General features: G+C 36.6%; 1 protein-coding gene across 2 annotated transcripts in view; it reads left to right on the top strand.

The window, feature by feature from the left end:
* Positions 1 to 23,067, top strand: part of PSMA8 (proteasome 20S subunit alpha 8) — a 40,497-nt gene extending 17,430 nt beyond the window's left edge. The window contains exons 3-7 of one of the 2 annotated variants that reach the window (XM_038543627.1): positions 8,141 to 8,265; positions 11,715 to 11,837; positions 19,071 to 19,190; positions 19,303 to 19,365; positions 22,503 to 23,067. In XM_038543627.1, the coding sequence (XP_038399555.1) occupies positions 8,141 to 8,265; positions 11,715 to 11,837; positions 19,071 to 19,190; positions 19,303 to 19,365; positions 22,503 to 22,595 (524 nt within the window). In that variant the 3' untranslated portion in view covers positions 22,596 to 23,067. Of the gene's footprint in view, positions 1 to 8,140; positions 8,266 to 11,714; positions 11,838 to 19,070; positions 19,191 to 19,302; positions 19,366 to 19,525; positions 19,612 to 22,502 lie in introns of those variants that run through there. The other variant, XM_038543628.1, reaches the window with a different exon arrangement.
* The last annotated feature ends 4,211 nt before the right edge of the window (positions 23,068 to 27,278 follow it).

The following is a 27,278-nucleotide window of genomic DNA, read 5'->3' as shown; positions in this document are numbered from 1 at the left end:
AAAGTTGCCAAGACCATTCAGTGGGGGAAGAGACAGTTTTTTCAACAAATGGTGCTAGGGAAACAAGATATCTCCGTGTAGAAGAATAAAGTAGAACCTTACCTAACACCACATACAAAAGTTAACTCAAAATGAGTTAACTAAAATTAAAACCTAAAACTTTGAAACTTAGAAGAATATGTAGGAGAAAAGTTTCATGAGATTGGATTTGGTAATGATTTTTTGGATCTGAGACCAAAAGCACAGGCAAAAAAGAAAGAAATAGTAAACTGGACAACCTCAAAATCAAAAATTGTAATGCATCAAAGGACAAAGTCAATAGAGTAAAACAGCAGTCTGTGGAATGGGAGAAAATATTTTTAAAACTGTGTATCTGAGAAGGGAGTAATAGCCAGAATACATAAAGAATGCTTAGAACATAACAAAGAAGCAGACACCCCAATTCAAAAATGAGCAAAGAATTTAAATATTTATCCAAAGAAGGTATACAAATGGCCAATAAACACATGAAAAAATATTCAGTGTCACTAATCATTAGAGAAATGCAAGTCAAAACCACAATGAATCGCCACTTCTCATCCATTAGGATGGCTATTACCAAGAAAACAAACAAAATAAGGATTAACAAGACTGGAGAATTCCAAACTTTGTGTATAGTAGGTGAGAATGTAAAACGGTATAGTCACTACTGAAAACAATATGGTGTTTTTTTAAAAAATTAAACAGAATTACCATGTGATCCAACCATTCCACTTCTGGGTATATATCTAAAAGAACTGAAAGCAGGGACTCAAAGAGATATTTGTAGACCCATATTTATAAGAGTATTAGTCACAATAGGTAAAAGATGGAAACAACCCAGGTATCCATCAGTGAATGAGTGGGTAAACATAATGTGCTGTATACATACAATGGAATATAATTCAGTCATAAAAAAGAAGGAAATTCTGACACATACTTTAACATGGATGAATCTTGGAAGACATTATAGTATGTGAAATAAGCGGTCATAATAGTATAATTACATATAGTTCCACTTTATATGAGTACTGCATAGTCAAATTCATAGACAATAGAAAGTAGAATGTTGGTTGCCAGGGACTGTGTTGGAGGGGGACTGGGAGATTATTTCATGGACTCAGAGTTTTAGTTGGGGAAAATAAAAAGTCCTAGAAATGGATGGTGATGACTTTCCAACAGTGTAAAAGTTCTTAATTCCACTGAACTGTTTTTAAACTTAGAAATGGTTAAAATGAGGGGGTCCCTGGGTGGCTCAGTGGTTTAGAGCCTGCCTTCGGCCCAGGGCATGATCCTGGAGTCCCAGGATCGAGTCCCACATCGGGCTACTTGCATGGAGCCTGCTTCTCCCTCTGCCTGCGTCTCTGCCTCTCTCTCGCTCTGTCTCTCTTATGAATAAATAAATAAAATCTTAAAAAGAAATTGTTAAAATGATAAATTTCATGCTTTGTATATTTTACTATAATAAAAGAAAAAATTTAAAATGAAATCATCTTAGTATAAATAATATGGAATGCTTTAACTTCCGGTATGCGTACTTTTCTGACTTTAATATAAATTAAATTTTATATGAATATGACTTTTTAGCAGAATAAAATAAGCACTTATTAATACTTTTCCCCACACTGATTTTCATAATTGGAAAATACCTAAATGTCTATTATTGGGGAACTAGATGGCATATCCAAGCAGTTGCTTAAAACTATAGGCTCTGGAACCATACATACCAGCTGGCTTCTAAGCCAGACTCCCTTGCCCAATACACCTGTGATATACTTAACTGCTCCTTGCCTCAGTTTAGTCTTCTTTAACATGAGGTTAATGACAGTGTGTATCTTATTGATTTTTTACAAGAATTAAATGAGTTAATACATAAGAAACATTAAGAACATTTAGAGCATATATTATTACTATTACCACTACAATTACTACTACTACTACCATGTTATTCTTATTTAGTAGCAGTTTAAAAAGTAGGTCATGGCCCACAACTATATAGTCAACTAATCTTCAACAAAGCAGGAAAGACTATCGTGTGGAAAAAGACTCTTTAACAAATAGTGTTGGGAAAACTGGACAGCAACATGCAGAAAAATGAAAGTGGGCCACTTATATACACCATACACAATAAACTCAAAGTAGATGAAAGACCTAAGTTTAAGACGGGAAACCATCAAAATCCTAGAGGAGAACACAAGGGGAAAGCAAACTATAAGAGACTCTATAGTTAAGAGAACAAACAGGGTTGCTGGAAGGGAGATGGGTGAGGGGGATGGGCTAAATGGGTGATGGGTATTAAAGAGGGCATTTGTTGGGATGAGCATTAGATGTTATATGTAAGTGATGAATCACTAAATTCCTGAAACCAATATTACACTATATCATAACTAAATTGAATTTAAATGTTTTTAAAAGGAGGTCATAGGATCTATACATATTGACACCATAAAGTATTCACAATACACATTAAAAATCTGGTTAGTGAATAATATGTATAATTTTGTTGGGATGCCTGGCTGGCTCAGCAGTTGAGCATCTGTCTGCCTTTGACTCGGGGCGTGATCCTGGAGTCCGAGGATTGAGTCCCACATTGGGCTCCCTGTGAGGAGCCTGCTTCTCCCTCTGCCTGTCTCTGCCTCTCTCTCTCTGTCTCTCATGAATAAATCAAAATCTTTTAAAAAACATATGTATAATATTGTTTTGTTTATAACTTGTGGAGTTATATGGTAGCTTTTATTCCCTCTGTTGGAATATTTTACAATGAGTACATATCAGAAAAAAAAAAACATAGTTTCATCTTGAAAAAAATCACATTCTTTTGTCAATATTGTTATATTGTACTTTAATGTTTAGAAAACAGCCCTGGGGCAGCCTGGGTGGCTCAGCGGTTTAGCCTTCAGCCCAGGGCCTGATCCTGGAGACCAGGGATCAAGTCCCATGTCAGGCTCCCTGCACGGAGCCTGCTCCTCCCTCTGCCTGTGTCTCTGCCTCTCTCTCTCTCTCTCTCGAATAAATAAATAAAATCTTAAAAAAAAAAAAAAAGAAAAGAAAACAGCCCTAAGGGAAAAAAATTAAAGATTTTGAAAAAATAGTTCTTTCATGTACCATGTACAATTCTGCATTGTGAAAGTAAAAATTAAAAAGTAGAAATTCTGCATTGTGAAAGTATCTTCAAGATAAAGTTGTGGTATGAATTTAAAAGCACTAGACTGAGGACTTTTTTCTTCTATAGATTGCTTATTTATAAGAGAAGTGAAATTGTAACTTTTTAAGTTTTTATTTAAATTCCAGTTAACTAACTAAATACATAAATTCCAGTTAACATACAGTGTAATTAGTTTCAGGTATATAATATAGGGATTCAACACTTCTAACAACACTCAGTGCTCATCACAAGTGCACTGTTTAATCCCCATCACCTTGTTTCACCCATTGTCTCTCTTTTTTCCCTTTGCTCATTTGTTTTGTTTCTTAGGTTTCAGATATGACTGAAATCATATATTAGTCTTTCTCTGACTTATTTTGCTTAGCATAATATTCTCTAGCTCCATCCATATCATTGCAAATGGCAAGATTTTGTTCTTTTTAAGGCTGAATAATATTCCAGTGTGTGTGTGTGTGTGTGTGTGTGTGTGTGTGTACCACATCTTTATCCATTTATCAGCCAATGGGACTTGGACTATTTCCGTAATTTGGCTACTATAGATAATGCTGCTATAAACATTGGGGTGCATATATATCCCTTTGGGTAAATACCTAGTAGTGCAATTCTTGGATCATAGGGTAGTCATATTTTTAACTTTTTGAGGAACCTCCATACTGTTTTCCAGAGTGGGTGTACCAGTTTGCATTCCCACCAGCAGTGTAAGAGGGTTCCCCTTTCTCCACATCCTCACCGACACCTGTTGTTTCTTGTGTTGTTAGTTTTAGCCATTCTGACAGATGTGATATTTCATTGTAGTTTTGATTTGTATCTCCCTAATGATGAGTGATGTGGAGCATCTTTTCACGTGTCTGTTGGCCATCTGCATGTCTTCTTTAAAAATCTATTCAGGGATCCCTGGGTGGTGTAGCGGTTTGGCGCCTGCCTTTGGCCCAGGGCGCGATCCTGGAGACCCGGGATCGAATCCCACATCAGGCTCCCGGTGCATGGAGCCTGCTTCTCCCTCTGCCTGTGTCTCTGCCTCTCTCTCTCTCTCTCTCTCTCTCTCTCTCTGTGACTATCATAAATAAATAAAAAAATAAAAAAATAAAAAATAAAAATCTATTCATATCTTCTGCCCATTTTTATTTATTTTTAATTTTTTTTATATTTTATTTATTTATGACAGATACAGAGAGAGAGAGAGAGAGGCAGAGACACAGGCAGAGGGAGAAGCAGGCTCCATGCACCGGGAGCCCGATGTGGGATTCGATCCCGGGTCTCCAGGATCACGCCCTGGGCCAAAGGCAGGCGCCAAACCGCTGTGCCACCCAGGGATCACTATTTATTTTTAATTTTTAAAAAATTTTTATTGGAGTTCAATTTGCCAACATATAGCATAACACCCAGTGCTCATCCCATCAAATGCCCCCCTCAGTGCCCGTCACCCAGTCACCCCCACCCCTCACCCACCTCCCTTTCTACCACCCCATTTTTGCTTTTGTTTCTCTTGCCTTCATGGATGTATCTTGCAAGAAGTTACTGTGGCCAAGTTCAAAAAGGGTGTTGCCTGTGTTCTCCTCTAGGATTTTGGTGGAATCTTGTCTCACATTTAGATCTTTCATCCATTTTGAGTTTATCTTTGTGTATGGTGTAAGAGAATGGTTTAGTTTCATTCTTCTGCATGTGGATGTCCAATTTTCCCAGCACCATTTATTGAAGAGACTGTTTTGTTTTGTTTTTTTTTTCCAGTGGATAGTCTTTCCTCCTTTGTCGAATTAATATTGTGAAAATGTCAATGCTACCTAGGGCAATTTACACATTTAATGCAATCCCTATCAAAATACCATGGACTTTCTTCAGAGAGTTGGAACAAATTATCTTAAGATTTGTGTGGAATCAGAAAAGACCCCGAATAGCCAGGGCATTATTAAAAAAGAAAACCATAGCTGGGGGCATCACAATGCCAGATTTCAGGATGTACTACAAAGCTGTGGTAATCAAGACAGTATGGTACTGGCACAAAAGCAGACACATAGATCAATGGAACAGAATAGAGAATCCAAAAGTGGACCCTCAACTTTATGGTCAACTAATATTCTGCCCATTTTTAATTGGAATATTCATGTTAGGGGTTTGATTTTATAATTTTTTTATATATTTTATATACAAGCCTTTATCAGATATGCGATTTACAAATATCTTCTCCCATTATGTAGGATGAACAAATATTGTTAAAATGTCTATACTGCCCAAAGCAATCTACACATTTAATGCAATCCCTTCAAACAAAATACCAACAGCGTTTTTCACAGAGCTAGAACAAACAATCTTAAAACTTTAATGGAACCACAAAAGACCTTGTATAGCCAAAGAAACCTTGAGAAAGAAATGCAGGCATCACAATTCCAGACTTCAAGTAATATTACAAAACAGTATGGTATGGGCACAAAAACAGATACATAGATCAATGGAACAGAAGAGAATACCCAGAAATGAACCCACAACTACATGGTCAATTATCTTCAACAAAGCAGGAAAGAATATCCAATGGGAAAGAGACTGCCTCAAAAAAAAAGTCTCTTCAACAAATGGTGTTGGGCAAACTGGACAGCAACATGCAGAAAAATGAAACTGGGCCACTTTCTTATACCATACACAAAAATAAATTCAAAATGGATTAAAGACCTAAATGTGAGACCTGAAACCATAAAAACCCTAGAGGAGAACAGAGGCAGTAACTTCTTTCTTGATATTCTCCTGAGCCGAGGAAGATAAAAGCAAACATTAATTAATCGGACTTCATCAAAATAAAAAGGTTTTTACACAGTGAAGGAAATAACAAAACTAAAAGATAACCTACAGAATATGAGATTGCAGTTTTCAATGCTATCTTTAAATTGAAGTTGTTCTGGGGCACCTGGGTGGCTCAGTGGTTGAGCATCTGTCTTTGGCTCTGGTCGTGATCTCAGGGTCCTAGGATTGAGTCCCACATTGGGCTCCCTGTAGGGAGCCTGCTCCTCCCTCTGCCTGCTTCTTTCTGTGTGTCTCTCATGAATATATTAATAAAATCCTAAAAAAAAATAAATTGAAGTTCTCTTTTTCCTAGCCATTTAGTATAGATTAGTGTAATTGCTATTTCTTATATTATAAACAAATACAATCACATAACTATTACTCATATGGTTTGGCAAACTTATCACTAATTTTTTTCTTGAATTATGTTACTACTGTTTAAGCATACTTTTATGTTTCTGTAGCTTTGGTTCATATTTACATAGTAAAGAGGAAATAACTTAGAAATATCCTTTCTGATCACATTTTCCAATTGAGTATAGTTTTTAATCCATAGGATAGGTAAAGTTAATCTCTTCCCATTTTTCTTTCCTATAACATTTATTAATAAATTTTTAAACCATTTTTATAATGTAGACTTTACCCTCTTGGGGCTCAAACTCACAACCCCCAAGATCAAGAGCCACATGTTCTACCAACGAGGCCAGCCAGGCTCCCCTCATATAACATTTTTTAAAAAAATAAATGCTTTAAGGAGAACACTCAGTGACCTGTATATGAAAACCCAATTGAGAAATCCCTTTATTAATTTTTAATATATTTTTTAAGTAAATTCTACACCCAAGGTGGAGCTTGAACTCACCACCCCAAGATCAAAAGTCACATGCTCAACTGACTGAGACAGCCAGGCGCTTCTCTCATACAATGTTTGCAGAGAGCAGAGAATCACCTTTTCTGTAACTATCTGATTCAAATGCACCCTACCGATGAGTGTTAGAGTGATTCTTAGTGGCACATTGTGACAGGTTCTTCATTGTTGACTACCATTATCCTCAGGGATTGACAATTCTTCCACGTTTGTAGAAACACAATTTGAAATGGTGTGGAAGTGGAACACTAGTTTGTGACTGCAAAAGACTGATGATTATGTCAGAAATGATTGTTACACAGGATTTTGTGAATGCATCTTCCTGGCAGTGTGCTATTGAGAGAATGGAGAAAGAAAATGGCCACATAAAGGTCAAATGCCAAAGACCTCTTGAATAGAAATGTTTGCAACCCTTGCACTTAAGTTTTGGGTCAGTTACTTTTATAGAAACATTCTATTTCCTTATGGAGGTTTTGCAAATTCATTACATGATGTTTTGGTATGGCAAAAGGGAGACAGTGTCTTCTTTTTCTGTTGTAACATTCTTGATTTTCAAACCCTTAATCTTAGACAAAAACCTAAGAGAAATCATATGTCACAGTTATATTGAATGCAGTTTGAATTCAACGGATATGTGTTTGATAATGAAATAATATTGTTTCCACAAGGAGAAATCCAGCTTACTTAATGATTTGGGTAATGAATAATGAGTATATTGATTTTGGAACCAGGATAAACTATCAGCCTTTGATCAGTCTGCCATTGATACCTTCCCAAAAAATAATTTTAAGAAGATATGATTACATAGATTTTTAGAAAATGTTTAATAAAAACTAATAACCAGCCCAGCTACTGGGCTTAAAACATTTTGATCTTTGGGAAAATTTACTTAACGTTAGTGTTTACCTATTATTCTTTAAAACTATTTTCTTTAGGGACGCCTGGGTGGCTCAGTGGTTGAGCGCCTGTCTTCGGCCCAGGGCGTGATGATGGAGACCCGGGACCGAGTCCCACATCGGGCTCGCTGCATGGAGCCTGCTTCTCCCTCTGCCTATGTCTCTGCCTTTCTCTGTGTGTCTCTCATGAATAAATAAAAAATCTTCAAAAAATCAAACTATTTTCTTTAAAAAGTAAATATGAATGCATCAGATTAAGTTTGAATATCACATGAGTGGTATTATTTTATAAATTATTTATAATGGACATATACTGAAAAAAATGGATATTACAAGAAAGATTTCATGGTAGCTAAAAACAAAACAAAACACTTTTAACCAGGAAAGAGTTATTCGTTTTTGTATTACTTACTTTTACAGGACTGACTGCTGATGCTAGAGTAGTAATAAACAGAGCCCGTGTGGAGTGCCAGAGTCATAAGCTTACAGTTGAGGACCCAGTGACTGTAGAATATATAACTCGCTTCATAGCAACCTTAAAGCAGGTAAGCCAATATTCCAACAGATTTCCTCAGGTTCTGCATCATTATGGTTCCTATGATAGGAATGCTACAATAACTCCAGTCATTTGATCTGTTAAATCTACTAAACTCATTATTCCTTCTCACACTTACTTCATACTCACACTCTTATTCCAGTGGACTGATCTGAACATTAGAAATCTCAATCACCATCAATTCTAGGAATTATATTAAAATTTTAAAAAAGCAATAAATCTCATTTAAAATTTCTACACCTCTGTAGATACAGTAATAAAAACTCTTTTTTAAATGTTTACTAAAAAAAAAAAAAAACATAGTCCTTTCACCTACAAACCTAAACACCATTGATCATTGGATATGACTTTTTTTTTAAGATTTATTTTTTTATTATTTTAGAGATACAATGGGGAGGGAAGGAAGGAGAGGAAGAAAGAGAATCTTAAGCAGGCTTCACACTCAGCGCATAGCCCAACATGGGGCTCAGTCTCACAATCCTGAGATCATGACCTGAGCTGAAATCAAGAGTCCAACACTCAACCAACTGAACCACCCAGGTGCCCCTGGATATGACTTCTGAGTCCTTACGTAGATACATGTTTTGACATTAAGTATAATCATGACGCATATAAGGATTTGTTCTCTATCATTTTATGTGTCCTTTATGTCAGCATAGTCCTTATGCATACTTACCATTCTTACTAACTATATAAAATACTGTTTCCAGTTCCTCACTGGTAATTATTTAGATTGTTTCCAGTCTTTCCCTTTCTCATTCTCTCATTTTGTACTTTAATAGCATTACTCTATCTTTGTCACAGCTTTTCTCTTCTTTGAATTATATCATTAAATTAATTTTTAGTATGAGATTACTAGATTAGAGATTTATAATTGGTTTTAAGACTAGTTATATGTAGCTAAATTGCTTGCTAAAAAGATTGAACCAATTTTTATTGTGCAACCAGCAATCCATAAATGTATCCCTGAAGGATCATCAGCCTTGGGTTTTCATTTTTATTTTTCAAGTAAGTATAACATAGTACTATAGTTGTTGTTTTAAATTGTATTTTATAATCAATAGTGAGGTTGATTTTCTTCCCACATGTTGGTTTGCTATTTTCATTTCTTCTGGTGTAAACTGTCTTTCCTTTTGACAGGCACTGCTGTGGTTAAGAATGTGCCTCTAGGGTAAAAAAAAAAAAAAACAAAAAGAATGTGCCTCTAGGAGCCAGAATTTGGGAGTTTTGAATCCTAGCTCTGCTACTTCCCTACTTCCTAGTTAGTGCCGTGAGCATACTAGTTAGCCTGTTTTGTCTTAATTTTCTTATTATAGAATAAACATTACAATTATACCTATGTTGTTGAGTTGCATTATGGATTAAATAATTTAATACACATAAAGCATTTAGAATATTTCTGGCATGGATTTTAACATTAGTCCATGTAGAGATTTATTTTAATAAACTATTCTAGATATTAAAAGTTTTAAATTACATACTTATAAAGAGTTACCACATCGGGCTCCCGGTGCATGGAGCCTGCTTCTCCCTCTGCCTGTGTCTCTGCCTCTTTCTCTCTCTCTCTGTGTGTGTGACTATCATAAATAAATAATAAAAAAAAAAAAAAAAAAAGGGGGATCCCTGGGTGGTGCAGCGGTTTAGCGCCTGCCTTTGGCCCAGGGCGCCATCCTGGAGACCCGGGATCGAATCCCACATCGGGCTCCCGGTGCATGGAGCCTGCTTCTCCCTCTGCCTGTGTCTCTGCCTCTCTCTCTCTCTCTCTCTCTCTCTCTGTGTGTGACTATCATAAATAAATAATAATAAAAAAAAAAGAGTTACCTTATTTTTTTTTCAATTTAATTTATGTTGCAAGGAAGTCCAACATTTTTATATTACTCTGCTCTTTTTATTTGCTTTCATTTTCTCAGTGGTTAAACAGGTATCCACTGGAGTGCCTACATGGCTCAGTGGGCTTAGCATCCAACTCTTGATCCCACCTCAGGTCTTGATCTCAGGGTCATGAGTTCAAGCCTGATGCTGAGGTCCACACTGTATCCACCAAAAAAGCAACATGTAGGACATTGTGTATACAAGGTTCCCAACCTTGGTTTTTAGTTTTTCTTCTAGTATTATAGAGCCTCCACATAGAACATTTAGTATTCATTGTAAACCTGTAACAGTGTGTTTGCTACTGGGAAGGGGCCTGGGGCTCAGAGACAAAGGAGATCCTTTATGTATACTTTTATACTTTTAAATTAACCCTATGCAAGTACTATATTTTCATTAAAGAAAAAAAAAACATGATTGATTAAACAAATAAAAGGTTCTTTCTTCTGAGGTGTATTTTACAAACCATCCCCTTCACACCTCTGTGTAAACTAGGAATATTAGGAAATACAAAAGAATGAAGTCATAAACTCTGTTCTTTAATAGTTTATTTACCTTTGTAGCCCAACTATTTGCATTCCAAATTTGAGGTAGCTAATAAAAATACATAATAATAAAATACAAAAATGAAAAAAAGGTATGAGCTTGAGCTTTCTGTCAGGGCTGCCCTCTGCACAACTTCTAGGGGCACCAGTCTCAGAATTAGTGTGCATTCTACTCTTTGGAGCACTATCCAGGAAGTTGTCGGCACTAAAGTAAAAAAGAAATACAATTGGTTTCCAGTGCCCTGCTGTCTGGGAGGAAAAAACATGCTTTTTCTTCCAGACAGACAAAGGTTTCCTTGTTCAGGAACTGAAAGAATGTCTTAGTTGGGTTTTATGTAGAGATAACCTGGTATATAGTGAACAGAATATACTTGATAATAATAGTATCAAGTAAGAATATTGATTATAAAAGTAACAATTACAGTGACTCTCAGAGTAAACCCCCAGAACTTGTTTCCAAAGCACAGCTCATTAAAATCAGCTTTACTAGGAGGAACCAAAATGGTGTGACATATGGTTTTCTGCTATGTTAACAAGATTACAATCCAGTTATGTTATGAAAAAATATATAAAGCAACAAAAAATACTTTTAAGACCATATATAAGCAAACTTTTTATTTTATACACTGTATACATTAATTTCACTAAAATTTCATCATAAATTGAAGTTAGTCCATAAAAAGGAAGAGGATCTTATAACAAGAATTGACAAAGAAAATCATTGCACCAGGAGTACCTTATTTACTATTAAATTTTTTTAAGATTATTTATTTATTTGGGGGAGACACAGCACAAACTGGGGCAGAGGGAGGCGAGGAAGAGGAAGAAGCAGACTCCCCACTGAGCAGGGAGTGCAACATGGGGCTCCATCCCAGGACCTTGAGATCATGACCTGAGTTGAAGGCTCAACCAACTGAGCCACTGAGGTGCCCCTATTATTAAGATTTCTTAGTTAATTAGTAATAGTGCTGTTCTTTGTATGGCCTCATACTGGAAGTAGTTATAAAAACATTTTATTTTTCAGAAATATACACAAAGCAATGGACGAAGACCTTTTGGCATTTCTGCCTTAATTGTAGGTTTTGATGATGATGGTATCCCAAGATTGTATCAGACTGATCCCTCTGGTACTTACCATGCTTGGAAGGTAAGTCATGAATTTGTTAATATATTTTAGAAGTTGAGTAAATGTATTTACAGTAAATGTTTTATTGCTTTCAGGGACATGAAAAAAGTTGTATTGCATTAAAGTACTGATAGTGGTACAAACTTTATGTAATCATTTAGCTAGTCAGCAACTACGATGATTTTTGATGGATAGAGAAACACTTCGGTTCATTAATCACAGGGTATTTTCCTTACTTTTGAAAAGATGTGACAAACCTAAATATATATAAATGGCCAAATTAGAGATATATCCAATTCCTATTCATCATTCATTCTTTCAAATAAGTACTGTATCATATGCATATCAAAGCATCCCTCTTTCTGCTTTTAATACAGAATTGAATGAGCATTTAAACCCTATAGTGAGGGACACCTGGGTGGCTCAGCGGCTGAGCACCTGCCTTCAGCGCAGGGCGTGATCCTGGAGTCCCAGAATCCAGTCCCATATCGGGCTCCCTGCATGGAGCCTGCTTCTCTCTCTGCCTATGTCTCTGCCTCTTTCTCTGTGTCTCTCATGAATAAATAAACAAAATTGTTAAAAAATAAAAAAATAATAAAAGAAATAAACCCCATAGTGAGACATTTAATGCATTCTCTACTCTAGGAGAGTTAGAGTACCCAAACTATGAATCTATGTAGAAGTATATTACAATTGTCTCCATATAATTCCTGGAATATAGTTTGTTTTCTGCATAAGTTATTTTTCTTTCAGTACCCAAATACTTTGTTTAATGGTACATTCAAATCTAATAAAAAACCTAGTGGCAATTTCCAGAAATAAATTTTTATATATTTTCATATATAAAAATAGAAGTACATTATACAATCTAAATAATGTTTACTTTATTAAAAGTTTAAATACCCAAGCTTTAAATAGTTTCATTAAGTGTTTATTTTACTGTTATTAAAAACCAAATAAATTAATGGGAAATACTGCCTTGGTCTTTATGCCTGTATTAACTAAAGGAATTGATCTGAACTGACCATACTCATACTGTTTTATAAACTAATTAACCAGGTCAGTAAAACAGTAGATTATATTTTTGCCACAAAGATCTGATTATTTTGTTAGCTGCACATCTTCTTTTAAGCTAACTAGACAAACTAATTGATAATCAGAAACTATGAATTTACCTACTGCAAATACCAGACTTTTTTCTGCCAATTTAAGAAATCTTTTACAGGGATCCCTGGGTGGTGCAGCGGTTGAGCGCCTGCCTTTGGACCAGGGCGCGATCCTGGAGACCCAGGATCGAATCCCACGTCAGGCTCCCGGCATGGAGCCTGCTTCTCCCTCTGCCTGTGTCTCTGCCTCTCTCTCTCTCTCTCTCTGTGTGACTATCATAAATTAAAAAAATAAATAAATAAAGCTTTAAAAAAAAAAAAAGAAAAAAAAAGAAATCTTTTACATGTACTAGATTTCTTATGCCTCCTAAATCTATACCTTGAACAAAACAAGTTACTACCCTCAGTCTTTCTCTAAATATTTTAAAGTCTGCCATCTTCTGTTTGTATTAATCATTACATCATTACACTTCGTTTCAATATCATAACAACTTCCAAGTTTACATAATTTTCCATTTTAATTTGATTGCTCCTTCGGGTCATTCAGAGAAGCATTTTTGTTTTATTTTAAAGCCAACTAGTTAGGAAAATTATGGAATTTTTTTAATTGTTGGGAATTTTGTTTATCATCTAGGTTTGAAACTATGCTTTGTTGTGGTGTCTGAAGGCCATGTGTCATCATTTAACTGATTTCACATATTGTACTTTCTTGTAAGATTTTGGTTGAAATCAAATGCAGCTTTAAAAAAAAATAAAAAACATTAGAAAACTTTAATTTTACATATTTGGTAAGTGAGACTCAGGAGTTAAGTTGTTTTTTGTTTGTTTTTTAGGTTCACATCATTAGTTAATAAGAAACTGTCATTAGAACTCAGGGTCTTCTGTTCCTTCCATTACATTCTGCTGGGGCCAAATGTTTCCCTATGCGTGTTACATAAATTCTGTTATCCAGTCTTAAAAAGTAGAATAAAATCTTGTGGTAGAATTTCTGTTTTGGGGAGACTACATATAGCACTTTAGCTGTGAGATCAGGTGGGGTTTTTTCCCTTTTTCATTCATTTCTATATTTTGTTTTTTACTCTGATTTACTATACCAGTAGCCTGATAAAGTGATATAATGGGCCATTGAGGGCACAGTTATGGTACCATATGGTGACAACACTTTGCAGTGCTAGGATGTAGTTTTATAAGGTGCACATAGAGGACATGTGAAATGGGTAGTAGAAATAGGAAATTAAAAATATAAACTGTGGCCACATGACCGGTAGCAGAAATGAGAACAGAAACCTCTGATATCAACCAGAACTTTGGTTTGTTGGGGTTCTTTACCTGGTATGTAACACAAACTTTTTTTTTTTTAACATTATGGTCCATTAATGATCCTGTCTTAATGGATTATAGAGCCTTCCATTAGCTTTTTTCACTTTACATGAGAATACTATGAGAGTTTTAGACATCTCATTCCTGGTCCCATTATATAACAGTAACTTTATTTCTCTTGATAATCAGAATAAATCATACCATCTTTATGATAACCCATTATTTGCCTACTGGTTCAAAGGCATGAGGTGTCCAAAATTGCCAAGTAACAGTCTCAGTTTCTAGTTAAGTGAAATTGTTATATTCCCTAGTAGAACACTGCCTCTTATCCCTTCCCCACCACTCCACCTATTTGGGAAGTAGGACCTTTAATACAATTCAAGAAGCAAAAATTTTATTAATCAGCCATTAGGGGTTTAATGAGACATCTATCCCTTGATTCCTAGATTTGTGGCTATGAAAGAAATTAGTTAACGGTTCCTATTTCAGGGCACATACAGGATCTTGTAGAATAGAAACCTGGCTCCCTAAGATGCTGATGCTATAACTGAGTCTTCAGTTGGCTATTCCCTGTTTTTATCAGGCTGGCTTCTTTAGGATTAGAGAACATGATAAGACCAGTGAATCCCATGGGCATAAGTGCTCTCAGTTCCTCCTTGGTCACCAGCAGGGTCTTGTAGGATCCCATGATGGTGAAGAAAGCATTCATCAAGTTCACAGAAGGTGGGACATTTGATATAGGGAAAGGAAAGTCATATCCAGATTAAGTTTCTCTTCCAGTGAGGGCATACAGCTGCCCCTTCCATGACAGAAAAGAATCAGTCCTGTAGTTTTGGCAGTATCCAGATCAGTGGTGAGGGGACACCCTATTTTAAATATTTTTTTCTTCTTTACATATTTTTATATTGCAGAAAGTATTTTTTTTTAATGTGGAGTAACAGGTTCTGGAGTTTGGTGTATTACATTAAATTGAACTAATCAAAAACTCTCCTGCTATAACCATGTAGAAAGCTAGAATGATCATTAACATGTTTTTAATGCATAGCTGAACTCACAGAAAAGACAGAAACTCCTAAAGGGCCAGAAATGAAGAAGGAATTGAGTACCAGAGCAGTAAGCATGTGAGTTGATGATATTGCTGTACTTAGGGATGTTATAGTGTAGGATTCTCAAAGATAATTACCGTCAAAAGTTACAAAGTAAAATCTATTATCAGTATATAATTTAACAAATATTCAGTATATAAGTATTTGAATTAAATATCAAATATTGTTCTAGGTTCTGGGGATATAGAGGTGACATAAAATATGTTCAGATGGCATATATATAATATAAGTCCTGTGGGGGAAAAAGAACAAGATTGGGAGGATGGAGTGTGATTGGTAGGTAAGGTAGTCAGGGAAAGCACCTTTGAAAAGGTGATATTTGAACAGAGACCTAAAGAAAGTGAAGGAGCAGCCCAGGTAGTTATTTCTGTGGTATTCCAAACAGAGGAACCAATCAGGGCAAAATTCCAAGGAAGCAATATGTTCCATATCTATGAGATACCAAGCTCTATGCAGAGCGTATGACTGTGCTGTGGTGAATCAGACTGATAGTCATGAGGGATCAGTAGCAGATATAGGAGGGAGCTAGATCTTGTAGGGTGTAAAGGCCATGGATAGGACTTGGATATTAAAAGAGAGTGATGTAGAAAGCTACCTGAGGTTTTGGCATATTAGAGTAACATGATCTGACATATTTTTAAAGGATCTGTGTGGGGGATCCCTGGGTGGCACAGCGGTTTGGCGCCTGCCTTTGGCCCGGGGCGCGATCCTGGAGACCTGGGATCGAATCCCACGTCGGGCTCCCAGTGCATGGGGCCTGCTTCTCCCTCTGCCTGTGTCTCTGCCTCTCTCTCTCTCTCACTGTGTGCCTATCATAAATAAATAAAAAAAATAAAATAAATTAAAAAAAAATGGCATAAAGGATCTGTGTGGCTGCTGTATTAAGAATACTGTGCAGCAGTGTAGAAACAGGCAAACAAGTTAGAAGGCTGTGCCCTATAATAATCCAGGCAAGACCTGATATAGATCAGGGGTAGTGGACTAGTGGAAGGTGGGGAAGGATCCAGCATCATCTGTGAATAAGGAGAACCTAGAGAGTGGTGTCCTGGATTGTAATTGAAAACAGTATTCTGAGAAGAGCTGATCAGCTGACCAGAGCCATTGATGGATCAGGTAAAAAGTGAAATGATTGGCTCTGGCAATGAGCAGGTCATGGGTGACCTCGACAAGAACACCTCATAGTGATGAGAGCCTGATTGGAGTGGATTTAAAAGAGATAAGAAAGATCAAGAATCATCGGGCTTCCATACTTTCTGTATAAGACCACATAAAGAAGAACTATTGTATTACTCATCAGCTAAGAAATTCCGAAAGTAAGTAAAGTATTCCTGCCAAAATGATCTTCTTTATCAATTTTTATTCTTTTTAAAAAGATTTTTATTTATTTGATAGAGAGAAAGAGCACAAGTGGGGGGAGTGGCAGAGGAGTGGGGGGAGTGGCAGAGGGAAAAGTTGGCTCCCCACTAAGCAAGGAGCCCTACACTGGGTGATCCCAGGACCCTGAGATCATGACCTGAGCCAAAGGCAGACACTTAACTGATTGAGCCATTCCAGTGCCCCATCGATTTTTGTTCTGTATATCTTTAAGATATGCAAAGATTTATCTGTGAGGTATTGTTTTGGCTCTTAACCACAGAGATATGATGATTGTTAACACATAAAGATTTATTTTTCTCATGTAATAAGTTTGAAGATAGATGGTTGCTGCTTTCTGTCTCTTCTATTTTTTTATTTTATTTTATTTTATTTGTTTATTATCTTAGTCTTTGCCCATGCTCTCTCATTGTGGCTACCAGATCTCTAGCCAGCCTGTCTGCATTCCAGGCAGCAAAAGTTTCTACAGTTCCACCCATTTATTTCTACTTATATATTCCTATTAACTGACGCTAGGAAATGACACTTTTCAGCAAGCACACTGCCCAGAGTTCTGTCACAAAGGAAGAATGGATTTGGGGGTTGACTGCTAATAATCTTTGCCATAGAAAATTATCATTAATCACTATAGGTAGGCAGAAAAAAAAATCACAAAACTAACAGTCTGTTGAAGTGGGCTAGGGTGGGTGATAGACTTGGAAGAAGGGTGGGGATATAAGTATGGCAAGAATAAGATTTTACGGAACCAGCCAAGTAAGTAAGAATTAAAGAATTTTACACCACCATTTAGAAGAATTAGGAAGGTCACCAGGAATTTATAAGGTAACCTTCTAAGGGCTCAGATTTCTGGATAAACTCCTATCTTATAGTCTTTGATCTTAGCGAAATTTCAAGGCCACAAAATTTATTTTAAAATTTCACAGGTGTTTTTTTTAATCCTTTGAAATATAAAGGAATATAAAAAATTCTGTGAAGTAAAAATAATCTTCTGCTAACCAGAACAATATACTGTCATGCAGTACAAAAGGTATGCTTCATGCTCTCTTTTGAAATCTCTTTCCTATAATCATAATACTAACCATAGCTAGTTAGAACTGAGACATTCGCTCATTCAGTCCTGGGATCCTTCAGTGAAAGCATGAGCCTTTCTGCTGGTTCTTTCCTCTCTCTACAGTCATTATAGCAAAGGGGCATGTGGCAGCATAGTTTATAGACTTCAGAGCTTGGAATGTCAATTCAGACTACTTGGTTTCAAAGCTCAGCTCTTCTATTTATCCCATCTGTGATCTTAGGCAATATTATTCAGGCCACTGGTTCACAAATAGGGGTGGTTTTCTACCCTCTAAGAGACACTTGGCAATATCTAGAGACATGTTTAGTTGTCTGTCACAACTGGGGTGGGGATGCTACTGGCATCTAATGGATAGAGGCTGCTAAACATCCTACAGTGTACCGGACAGCCCCCCACAGCAAAAAATCATTCAGCTAAAATGTTAATAGCATTGAAATTGAGATAGCGTATTTTAACCTTTTCAAGCCCCATTTCTTCATTCATGAACTGGGCTTAGTAATAGTAACTATTGTTTTTGTGCTGGCTAAAGGAAATAATTTAATTGTTTAGCATTGGCTAACAGAAATAATCCATGTAAAATGCTTAGCATAGTGTCTGGCTCATAAGTGCTCTATTAATAAGAATTACTTTATCATCATCATTATTATCACTAATACTTGCCTAGATATTTAGACTAAATTAAAAAAACATGTCTATACTACCTGTGGCTATGCAGCCAGGAAAAACATGTGCCTCTTTCCTTCATCTGATGAAAATTTCTAAAGAACAAAGAAAAATGAGGAATAGGACAGAAGAATCTTTACTCACTTATAGAATCAAAGATAATGAATCAGTAATTAGATGACCATTTTTTTTCAAGTTCTAAGAACACAGTCCTTATTCATGTAAACAGTTTTGTTCTTTGGGTCAATGTCCTTTTTTTCCCTCTTTTCTTTCCTCCTTTTTTACTACATTGCAAAGTCATACCTCCTTTCTTCTGTATATATTTTGAATTTCAACTTTTTCAGTCTTCCCTGGTTATCAAGGACTTGAGAGCCATTAAAGTAGTAGAAGGCATTAACCAGGAAAAGGTATTGGTATGTTTGAAGATGAGTCATGCAATCATGACTATGTTCTTCACATAGAAACAAAATGAGCTGCTGAAATGTTTCCTAAGTTTTCAAAAACTATAATTTTCATTTGGTAAGAAATATCTCAGTAAACTCTGAAATTCACTGAGTGACCATAAATTCATTTGTATTGCAATGATATTAATAATTACCTTGTATTTTTCAAGGCAAATGCAATAGGCCGAAGTGCTAAAACAGTCCGAGAATTTCTAGAAAAAAATTACACAGAAGATGCTATAGCAAACGACAATGAGGCTATCAAATTAGCAATAAGAGCTTTGCTAGAAGTAAGTGATCTAATAAAACATACTCAGAAAAACAAGTGTTTTTTTTCTTATCTATTTCCTTACTAAAAATAAAATGTGAAGTAATTTTAATATTGTGCTTGTTCTACATTAGGTTGTCCAGTCTGGTGGAAAAAACATTGAACTTGCTATAATAAGAAGAAACCAGCCTTTGAAAGTAAGTCATTAACCAAAGAGAAAAAAAAATCTGTAGCATAAAATAATTGGATAACAGTTGAATCTTGTCAAAATGTTGACACCTGTGAATCTTCATTAAAAGCCTGAAACGCCCATTAACATCCACTGACACTATGATGACATCTGTTTTGTTTCTGTAGGCTAACATCCACTAATTTGTATGTGCTTGTGCAAGCAGTTACCTATCCTTGGTCCTTTGTGAAGACTTAGAGGAGCTGAAATCTATATTTAGGCTTACCCCATTTAGAATATATTCTTGTAAGTAAGAACCCCTACTGAGTAGTCATATATGGGATTGGTATAATATATCGTCTTTGGAGATGTATTCCCAGCCCCACATACAAGCCTACCTTAGAGATACTGAGGATTCAGTTCCAACTACTGTTATTAAGCCGATACTGCAATAAAGCAAGTCAAATGAATTTTTTGGTTTCCCAATGCATATAAAAGCTATATTTACACAATGCTGTAGTCTCTTAAGTGTGCATTAGTCTAAAAACAAATACATATCTTAATTTAAAAATACAATGCTAAAAAATGCTAGCTAGCATTTGAGCTGTCAGTGAGTCATAATTACCAATCACAGATCACCACAACAGATATAATAGTAATGAAAAAATTTGAAATATTGCAAGAATTACCAAAATGTGACACAGATACAAAGTGAGCAAATGCTGTTGGAAAAAGGGTGCAAAATAAGCTTGCTTGATGTAGGGTTGCCACAGACTTTCAATTTGTAGAAAACGCAGGTTGGTAGAGCATGCAACTCTTTTTTTTTTTTTTAAGATTTTATTTATTCATGAGAGAGAGAGAGAGAGGCAGAAGCACAGGCAGAGGGACAAGCAGGCTCCATGCAGGGAGCCCGATGTGGGACTTGATACCAGGTTTCCAGGATCACGCCCTGGGCCGAAGGCTAAGGCCAAAGCACTAAACCGCTGAGCCACCCAGGGATTCCCTAAAGCATGCAACTCTTGATCTCAGGATAGTGAGCTCAAGCCCTATGTTGGGCATAAAACTTACTTAAAAAAAAAAAAACAACCCCAGAGATACTTCCGCCCCAGTATCCGCAAAGCACAATTAAAACAATGTATTCCTGTAGAGAGCCGTTACCATCCTTATCTTTTTAGATATTCTGAAATGAAGATATGCTTCCAGCCAGTGTCATTCAGCTATCATTTGTATAATTGTTGGGCCTCCAGGCTTCTTACATAGTATTATCCTTCATTATGTCAAAAAGCCTCCATCCCTTGATTGGCTACTAGTTTTTATCTATGTTCTCTTCTTTTCACTTAAAAGTGCCTTGAGCCTCTGTAAGACTTAAATTTTAATACCTAGTGTAATAACCTTTCTGTATTTCTTTGTAGCAAGACTAGCATTATTTTTTGTATACTTTTTGGTAGCATTATGGGTTAAAACTGCTGAATCACAAAGTAAATTGTCCAGAGTACTGTGATAGAGGACTCATTGGCTAAAGATCATTTGAAACGTGGTTCACTGTTGTTCCTTAGGTAGAACTGTACATGGTATATTTTGCCAAATCTCTGAGCTTGTAAAAAGCACTTAAAGCATGGGAAACTATATGAAAAGTATACTAAAAATATTATTTTAGGGGTATCTGGGTGGCTCAGTCGGTTAAGCGTCTGCCTTCAGCTCAGGGTCCTAAGATTGAGTCCCACATAGGGCTCCCTGCTCAGCGGGGAGCCTGCTCCTCCCTCTCCCCTTGCTCTTCCCTCCTGCTTATGCTCTCTCCGCCTCTCTCTAGCAAATAAATAAATAAAATATTATTTAAAAAGTATTATTTTGGGTAGCCTGGGTGGCTCAGCGGTTTAGTGCTGCCTTCAGCCCAGGGTGTGATCCTGGAGACCCGGAATCGAGTCCCACATTGGACTCCCTGCATGGAGCCTGCTTCTCCCTCTGCCTGTGTCTCTGCCTTTCTCTCTCTCTGTGTCTCTCATGAATAAATAAATAAAATCTTAAAAAAAATAAATAAAAAATAAAAAGTATTATTTTACATATACCTTTGTTTTGAAGGAAATATTTCAAGAGGAAATAATATTAAAATCAGTGTTGGATGGAGCAGTAGGGTTTTTGTTTTTTGAGTTGTTACATTGTTTTAACACCACATTCTCACTTTTGACTAGTCAATTAGTAGATGGGGATATGGGGAGTTAGAAAAATGGGGAGTGGAGTGTAGGTTCTGCCCCTGCATGGCCCCACAAAAATAATTGTGGTGCTGAGCACAGCATGTGGAGAGAACTGGGCTGTGTTGTCACCCCTGCTGTTAAGGGTCTCAGGATAGATATGCCAACACCACAAAGACACAAAACCACCAAGGCCAGGGTCACCTTTCCAGCTCCATCATATACACATATAATATATACCCACATGAATATACACACCCAGTCATGCATATATTTCTTACTAATGTGCGGTAGGATGGTATGTGCACTGGCAGCAAAGTTAGACCGCCCACCCACATGCTATTTCAGGATACGCTGTGTGGCAAATAGGGTATATGCTTTGGAATTGGATAGACTTGGGTTTAAATTTAGAGTTAGACCTAAGTTCCAGCAAATTGATGTTTAATAGTATACCCTTGAGCAAGTTGCTCCCATCTTTAATTTTAAATATAATAAAATTGATTTATATAAAATAAATATTTTTGCTTTATATTTAAGGAGTTGTAAACAAAGCAGTGTAAATCATCTTTTTACTACCTCTGTAGCTATTCTAATGGCTGATAAAATAGGCAAAACCCTATCAGAATCACATAATTGGGTAGAGAGGGGGAGTTAAATAATGAGTTACTTACTCATAAATAGAATAAGCCTGCATTAAAATGTTTCAGAGTTATATGCATATATAGGATATGTAATGCAATATAACACTTTGCCCTGCTTTCTTAGCACAATGATCGTGGAAATATCAGAATTCAGATTTTGTACATATTTGTTATAAGTATTTTGCTTATATATATATTCATATTTTTGAAGATATAAAATTAAAATTTAAATAGAAAATATAAATGTATAAGATATAATTGGTTCCTCCATATTGGAACTATTTAGAAATTACTGATATAATTGAAATTTGCTTTTTAAAATATTTTCTTTTCAGATGTTTAGTGCCAAAGAAATTGAATTACAAGTAACAGAAATAGAAAAGGAAAAGGAAGAAGCAGAGAAGAAAAAGTCCAAAAAGACCACCTAATTTTTAGGATGAACATTAGGAACCTAAAATGTTTAATTGTACTCCTTGGAATTACTTAGTGAAGTTTTAAAGAAAGTAAGTTGGTTTGTGGCATTACATTTAGTAGTTATGTGCTGTCTTGAGAATGCCACATTTCTGGCTGTCTTCAGTAGGCTACATAGACAAACATATCTTAGTATGAAGATCTTTGAAAACAAATTTTATTAATTGTTGAAGGCAGTCACAATTCCATGTAAGCCTGAGACTATACTTAATAACTTGTCCAGTGTGTTACTTTTCTTCATCTGTACAAATTTAAGAAAAAAACCTTAATTTTAAAAAATTAATAATTTGTTAAAAAGATTTTTAATAAAAATTAATTTGTTGATGTTTGGGTATTGAGTATCAGGTAAAGAGATAGCTATTGCAAAATAAACTGAATACTGAGTTGTACTTCTAGATAAATGATAAAAATACCCTTGTATTGAATTACCAAAATTTTGTCAGAGCCTTCTTTTTGAAACATACTATTTTTGTCATTTCGTAAGTTGCAGTATGTTATTTTTTCATTGAACAAATTTAAAGACCTAATCTAAATAGGTAGTTAAAGTGTGGTGGGGCACCTGGGTAGCTCAGTGGTTGAGCATCTGCCTTTGGCTCAGGTCATGATCCAGGGGTCCTGGGATCCAGTCCTGCATTAGGCTCCCTGTAGGGAGCCTGCTTCTTCTTCCGCCTATGTCTCTGCCTCTCTCTGTGTCTTTCATGAATAAACAAAATCTTTGAAAAATAAAAAAATAAAGTGTAGTTAAGAGCTTTTAAGGGCATCCAAATAGGGTACTCTATATATTGGAAAACGAGAGAAATGAACACATGTAATTCTTAATTTCAATTTTTATTTTATCTTTTTTTTAAAGATTTATTTATTCATGAGAGACACAGAGAGAGACAGAGACACAGGCAGAGGGAGAAGCAGGCTCCCCACCAGGAGTCTGATGCGGGACACGATTCCGGGTCTGCAGGATCAGGCCCTGGGCTGAAGGCAGTGCTAAACCGCTGAGCCACCTGGGCTGCCCTTCCTTATCTTAAAGAGTGTACAGTGTGTTAGGTTTGTTACCTGTTCCATGGCTGTCTGAGTGCTTACTATGTGCTTGGCACTGAGCTAGGCTTATTGGGAGTAATAAAATAAATATAAAAAGTGATCCCTGTCCACATTGAGGGTCCACAAAAATATGCTTAATGCCTGTAATGAGGTTATATTTTTGAAGACAAAAGATAGTAGGCATAAAAACAAAAGCCTGTATATCTTACTATTTGAGAGCTCTGTCTTTTTTCTCTTTTTTTAATGTTCTTTTTGAAAACAAGGAAGAGAGAGGTTGAGTTTTTACAGGGGCATGAAAAGCTCAAGGTATTTAGTAAAGAAAAAAATCAGTTTGGATAAACAGCTCTCAAGAAGATCTAAGCCATTGGTGGTTGTAGTGCTCTGAAGCAAGGGGAAAGTAAAGAGCAGAGTCAGAATTTTAAGAGACACAAACACCTTAACAAGGCCACCCTGCTGGTATTCATCTTGTACCAAATTCCTGTGGCCTGCTGCTGGTACATTTCACTTCCTCAGACAGAAAGACTGCAGGGCATTCTCTGGGGCAGGAGGTACAGTCTGTATTCCATTCTGACTTATGCCCTGACTGCATTTCTAGTTTCATTAGAACCATGAAATTTTGTGGCTCCCTATACCCTTCCTCTTGTTTTGTTTTGGTATACTATGGTTCTTGACTTTGAGTCATACTATACCCTTCCTCTTTAAAACTTAAAATCAGGGGTGCCTAGGTGGCTCAGTTGGTTAGGCAGCTGCCTTGGGCTCAGGTCCTGATCTCAGGGTCCTGGGTGAGCCTTCATCAGGCTTCCTGCTCTGCAGGGAGTCTGCTTCTCTCTCTCCCTTTGCCTTTTCCCCTCCCCCTGCTCATGTGGTCTCTCGCTTGCTCTCTCAAATTAATTAATTATATAGAATTAAAAAAAAATAAAATAAAACTTAGAATCAAAAACAAATACCGTCCCCTATCATTTCCTGGCCCCTTTTAACTTTCCAGTAGCAAAGGTGCTTCCTACGCAGAAGGCTTGCTAACCAAAATTTTATCACTTTGGAAAAAGAACCCCACAACTTTGATAATCAATGATCAGCTCCTACTGAAGGTTTCTCTTTCAACACACAGCATACCCCACATACAATATAAAGGCAGGGTGTCTAAAATACTCTGCTAATACTTCAGTGAGCCCATTGTGAATCCTTGATAGTCTTGATACAATATTTGACAATAAATATTTGACAAATACTGGGTGTTTTAAGTGGCAGACACTGCTAGGGATATAGTGGTAAAGAGACTGATTTGTCCTCATTACTGTGTAGTGAAAAGGTGAGTATTAAACAAATAATTATAATTACAAGGGGGATGAATGTTCTTTTTTTTTTTTTTTTTAAGGGGGATGAATGTTCTGAAGTTCTGGGTTTCTGTTTTCATTACTCAACTAGAAGTTCTTCAGGAGGCAGGGCTGGGATTTACCTCTCTTTCATCTCTGTTTCTTCTTTTTTTTTAATGTGTGTCTTTCCCACCAGACTGTAAGCTTCTTTTTTTTTTTTTTTTTTTTAAGATTTTATCTATTTATTCATGAGAGAGAGAGAGAAAGAGAAAGAGAGAGGCAGAGACACAGGCATAGGGAGAAGCAGGCTCCACAAGGAGCCTGATGCGGGACTTGATCCCAGGACTCCAGGATCATGCCCCAGGCCAAAGGCAGGCGCTAAACTGCTGAGCCACCCAGGGATACCCCCATCTCTGTTTCCATAGCTTGTCTATGGCTAAGACTTAGAACATGCTCATTGAGCTGTGTTAATTTGCAGACTTTTTTGCAAATATCAGAAATTGGGAATGGAGAGAAAAATCATCTCTCTTACATCGTGTAGAAGCCAATTTACTATTTCTTTGGCTTCCGTTGAACATTATAGTGAAGGAGAGACATCTCATAATCAATGTATTGTAGGCAGGGCCCCTAAAAGGATACCAAGCCTGGTGAAATAAGAATGGAAGGGCTTCAGGAAGAAAGGAATATGCTATTATGGCCCTAGGAAACCTTTAGAAGATAACAGTAATTTGAAGTTCCATTCCCCAACCACTCATGCCTGATTGAACATTCCCTTTGTGCCAGGTACCAGAAATGAACAAGATATGGTCCTTGTACCATATGCCAAATTGTTGAGGCCATTCTGACAAGTTATATGAATAATGAAAAGTGCGTTTCCCTTATAATCTGTGAACTTGATATGAAGCATGTTGCTGTTGGTTATAGGCTAATTTGTTTAGATCTTGCCTAGTAAATGTAGCACACAATACCAGATCTTTAAAAAAAAATGAGACCTATTTTGTGTACTAACTGCAAAAAAGTGGTTATATCTCCCTATCTCCCAATATCTACCTCCGGTCTGAGGACATTCTATACCTCTGGATGGATTTGGCTATAAATAGATAAAATATTAATGACTCTTCTCTGAACCATTGCTCAGCTCTGTGGATTCCATGCTTCCCAACTGGGGGTAATAGGAACACACCATCCAAATGGTATGGTTGTAATTCTACCCATTTTTATTTAAGAAGTACTCACATAATACTACATACCAGACACTTTTGAGTTCTTTACAAACATTAACTCATTTAAGTCTCTTTTTTTTTAAAGATTTTATTTATTCATTCATGACAGACACACACACAGAGAGGAGAGAGAGAGAGAGAGAGAGAGAGAGAGAGAGAGAGAGGCAGAGACACAGGCAGAGGGAGAAGCAGGCTCCATGCAGGGAGCCTGACGTGGGACTTGATCCCAGGTCTCCAGGATCACACCCCGGGCCAAAGGCAGCGCTAAATTGCTGGGCCACTGGGGCTGCCCTCATTTATTTGTTTTTTAAAGATTTATTTATTTATTCATGATAGACACAGAGAGAGAGAGAGAGAGAGAGAGAGGCAGAGACACAGGCAGAGGGAGAAGCAGGCTCCATGCCGGGAGCCCGACACGGGACTCCAGGATCATGCCCTGGGCCAAAGGCAGGCGCTAAACCACTGAGCCACTCAGGGATCCCCCCCGCTGCCCTCATTTAATTCTCTTAATAACTATCATGAGACGCATATAATTGATGTCCATAGTGCTGATGCTTATAGTGCTTTGCTACCACAGCTGTCCATCAGAATGGACACATTTTCCCATATCCCCCCGCCCCCCAAAGCTGTTTCATGACAGAACTTGTATATCTATCTCATTGGCTTTATTCTTCCTGTAACAGGCATGAGGGTCTGATTATTTTTGGCTCATTTGCTTTATTTTACTTTGGATACCTAAGTATAATTTTGACCAGGTTTTGCTGATCTTCCTAATGCAATTTTTTGTTTAATGTGAAGCTTTAGCCAAAACGTACTCCAACATGTTTGCTATTTAAAAATGTCATCTTTATTTCTTTTATTGAGAGATAGTTCCTTGATACACAAGCACCTTGTGTTTTTTGTTTTTTCTTTTTTGCCTCATATCCTTAAGGTGAGATAATCACAAGCATTTGGTTTTAGGAATCAGCTAAGCAACTTCATTTTACATCACTGGGTTGTGGTTAACTAGATAGTCTGAGAAATCTCTCAACTACGGACATAGAAATACATGATGAAATCTAATGCTGGA

Source organism: Canis lupus, chromosome 7, assembly GCF_011100685.1.
Source record: "Canis lupus familiaris isolate Mischka breed German Shepherd chromosome 7, alternate assembly UU_Cfam_GSD_1.0, whole genome shotgun sequence".
NCBI lineage: Eukaryota > Metazoa > Chordata > Mammalia > Carnivora > Canidae > Canis > Canis lupus.
Note: the sequence above shows the minus strand (reverse complement) of the source record. Positions and strands in the feature narration are given on the sequence as shown.